This window comes from Microplitis mediator, chromosome 5, assembly GCF_029852145.1.
Source record: "Microplitis mediator isolate UGA2020A chromosome 5, iyMicMedi2.1, whole genome shotgun sequence".
Classification (NCBI taxonomy): domain Eukaryota; kingdom Metazoa; phylum Arthropoda; class Insecta; order Hymenoptera; family Braconidae; genus Microplitis; species Microplitis mediator.
Genome location: NC_079973.1, coordinates 26,684,030 through 26,688,255, shown reverse-complemented (window position 1 = coordinate 26,688,255; position 4,226 = coordinate 26,684,030). Strand labels below are relative to the sequence as shown.

The 4,226-nt window shown below is 31.0% G+C and overlaps 1 protein-coding gene across 1 annotated transcript; it reads right to left on the bottom strand.

Moving 5' to 3' along the window:
* Window positions 1-1,391: 1,391 nt before the first annotated feature.
* Window positions 1,392-4,205, bottom strand: LOC130667596 (putative ankyrin repeat protein RF_0381). Its single transcript, XM_057469270.1, has one exon. The coding sequence runs from the start codon at window positions 3,826-3,828 to the stop codon at window positions 1,912-1,914; it is 1,917 nt and encodes a 638-aa protein (XP_057325253.1). The 5' UTR covers window positions 3,829-4,205; the 3' UTR covers window positions 1,392-1,911.
* Window positions 4,206-4,226: the final 21 nt, after the last annotated feature.

The window sequence follows — 4,226 nt, the reverse complement described above, 5'->3', positions numbered from 1 at the left end:
TGCTGCTAGCGAAGTTCTGCGTCATGTCAACTGACAGAGATAAAATATATGACGTATTAGAAAGAGAGAAGCAACTCGTGGGTAATATATATGTATATATATGCTGTCTCACTCGCTTGCTTGGCTGCATACAATGTATGTAATGCAACGAACGCTGTATGGAGTCGAATGCATCAGCTTCTATTTAATCTGACTCATAGTAAAGACTTAAAGTGATGTTATGTTTATACAAATTAATTGTTTATGTTATGGCTTTAAAAATTATGGAGTAGACTGAAAATGTAATTTTAAGTTACTGGGTTATTTTTTTTGGCACGAGTTTACAAGAGTAGGTCGTGAAGAAGACAAAGAAGATTCAGTAAAAAAAGAATGATATTGGCGCGCAATGTCAAGACTGATGATAAAACAAACTAAATATATAAATTATGTAGACTTTAAACCGATAATAAGTTTGCGATAAAAATAAACTTAAAAATTTTTTAGCTAAAAAGTTGAATTAGTTTATCTTATTTATTTAATTGTATTTTCTTCTTAGCGGATGTCCTTGTTTACTGATGCGCGATTGAACAGTAAGAAGTTGATGCGTCATCAATATCAATGCGTTCATTATTCTCCACTTTGATTGATTATTCATCGGAAACTCGGTCTGGATAAAAGAAAAAATGAATAAATGATAAATGTTTTGTTAAATCTCGAGGGTAAATAAGAGCGGACTTTATTTCGCTGATAATTAAACGAAAAAACTCATTGTTGTTATGATGCAATAATTTTTTCCATAAAAGCATAACAATAATAGGTCTGAGGCAAATGTACTAGAGATAAATTTTTAATTTAACATTCAATGTTAGAATAAAAAAATAAAAAGAATCGATAGTTTTAAGGACCTCGAGTTGACACGCTCGGTAAGTCGTGTCGAGGCTAATCAGACACGGAAGCAACGAGTGCTCGTCTCGCTCGTACGGATACATAATAAATGACAATGCTGAAGTATTAATGTTTTATTTTTATTTTAATTGCAGAGTGCACGTACGTTGTAATCATGGGTGGTATTGATTCCCGTGTAGATATCTGGAGATATATATGAAGATATATTCGGTTTAATGGGCAGCATGGGAAGGATCCACTGTTGAAAGGACCTGCCGATTTAGTAGTCGTTCCTTGGTTTGGAGACCGCCAAGGTCGGCCTTCAGACACGATAAAACATCTTGTTTTTTTTTTTTTTACTAAACTTTTTATTTAAAAAATAAGAAAAACTAATAATAATAATAATTGTGTAGACTTTAATTAAAATATTGAACATTTTTTATTTAAATCACTGAATAATTATCACAAATATCAACAAATTAATAGATTCTTATATTTTAGTATCACATTTAATTGTCAAGGTACTAGTTTTTTTTTTTTTTTTAATACTTTGTTTTAATTTTAATTGATATCATTATTCAACTACTAGTAATCTGCATTAGAAACATATAATTGAAAACATAAATTCGTAATAAATATATAAATATAAAAGACTTAATTATAACTGTCGCTAAATTTTATCAGTACAATTTTTTTATTTATAAATTTTCTAATTAAAGAAATAAGAAAAAGTGATTTAAATTTATTATAAATATATATGTCAGTACTTCAAACCGTCAGGGCTCTAATTTTTTTTGGTAAAATTTTTCTTGCTAATACTTTTTAAAATTTTAATTAATAGAATCATTTGACTAATGGATTCTTTTAATTAAAAATATATAATTGACAATAATTATTAAATATTAATTAATTAACATAAAGAAAACATGACTTGGTAATAAATAATATGTAAATATAAAACTTTGTAAATTATAGTAAAAAATAATCGTCGCCAGCAACGAGTAACAAATTTCAATTGATAGTCTATATAAATAAAAAAAAAATAATTTACAAAGCATCAATAAGATTTTTAAAATCCTTATTATGGAGAAATTTAAAAATGTGATCTGAGCAATCGATCGGAATTTCTGGGAAGACTCGATAGACATCAAGTTCATTGGCTTTTTTAATTAACTCAGCTCTGATTGAAGCATCGAATAAATTACGTTTGATTAAACCCCCGTAATAAGGATAATTTTTCAAAATATCAACAGATTCAATAGCTTTCATTATCGCTGGGTTTTTTTTGTAGACAGCTAACTCTTGGACGCTTTTAGTAAGCAGATCATGAAATGTGATTTTGCAAGTGATGTAACTACTCCTTAAATTTTTCAGCTCGTTAGTAAAATCGCGAATAAAATCAAACTTCTCTTTGCAGCATGAGCATTTAACGACATTCATTTTGTGATATTTTTTACCAACAGGCAGACCCGCCGTCCTCAGAAGAGCAGCGTGCTTATTAATATGATCTATAATATCCAATGAATTTATTATATTCATAACTTCAGTTTCATTTTCTACACCATTGACTAATTTTGATACGGAATAATGAACAGGTAAATATTTATTATTGCTCAGTGCATTTATATCAGCGCCAAATTTAAGAAGAATCTTAGCTTCATCAACGCGGCGATATTTGCAAGCAAGATGAAGTGGAGTTCTGCCTTTCAAATCCTTGGAATTTACATCCGCACCAGCATCCAGGAGTAACGTCAGTGTAAGTAGTCGAGAAGGGAAGTACTCTTTTATTGAATAAAATATCGGCGTAACTCCTGTGGAATCAACAGCATCTAGATCAGCGCCATTATCAATTAAAAATTGAATCAAATCAACTCTCCTGTGCTTGACCGCTTTATGGAGTAACGATTGTTTATTCTCTGCTGTCGATTCATCTAATGCGTTAACGTCAGCTCCATGATTTACAAGAATCTCCCATATTTTTAATGACGTATAACAGCCATACGCAAAATTCAAAATATTGCGACCTTCGTTATCTTTGACACTGATGTCCGCTCCATGGTCTAGTAGCAATTCAACTACAGCTTCTTTTTTGTGAGTGACAGCACAGTGGAGTGCTGTAAGTTTGTTTTTTACTACAGCATTGACATTGGCCCCATTGCTCAGCAAAACTTTGACAACTTGGTCATCGTTGCACCTTTTTATTGCACAGCAAAGTGGCGATAATTCATTACGGGTTCCATTGACACGAGCGCCATTTTTAATGAGCAGCTCAACAACTTCAGCATCTGTCGCAAAATGAAGAACTGAGTATCCAAGATAACTTTTATTAGTTGATACGGCATTGACATCCGCTTTGTTATTTATAAGACAATTGACAACCGACAAGCAGCCACTCTGAGCCGCGCGATGAAGGGGAGTCATTCCATCTCTGACCGAATCAACATCAAGACCTTTAGCTAATAATTTCTTAACGATAATTACGCTAGATTTAGCAGCGATATGTAACAATTTATGATCTTCCAACTTAGAAAACGTAAGTGACAGATCATCATTTACATTTTTATTAATAATTAATTCAATTATCGATAAGAATTTTTTATCAACGGCAAGATCAAGTGGAGTTTTACCTTGAGAATTTACGACTCTTATGTCAGCACCTCGTTCCAGCAATTCCTTGACGATGCTTCTGTACCCATTGACAACTGCTAGATGCAGCGGAGTATTAGTTGCTAGATTGTTATGATGGTTTACTCTTGGGTTTTTTGATAACAGGAACTTAACTACCGCTATATTTTTATTTATCAAAGCTTCCCGCAATAAAACATAACCTTGTAACCATGATGGCGAGTACTGAAGACCATGTTCTCTTATTTGTTCTATTACTTTGTTAGTTTCACCACGACGGATGTCACAAATAATATCATAGCTCTTATTATGACATTCTTTCTTCATTTTACTTGACATTTTTACATTTGATTATTTACTGATTACTTTGAAAACACTTGTAATTATTTTTAAAATCGCTCAGAATACGCCATAGAATATTTTAACGAACTTTTAATTCAAATTATACGGAGGCAACCGAAGCAGTCCGGTGACTAACGAACTTGAGCGACAATATCCGGATTTTAAAATTCAAGCGGGAAAAATTTAAATTCTGTTAGAATGAAATTTTTAAAAAACAAGGAAATTTATTTTAATAAACTGATTTGAAAAATTATATTTTTATACGTAATTACACTTTTTTTAAATTTAAATTATAGTAAAAAATTAATTAAAAATTTGAATGTAAACAGAAAGGTCGCATTTTTAAAAAAATTTAAGCGTCTGTTCTTTATTTAATTGAATTTAAACTGAATAAT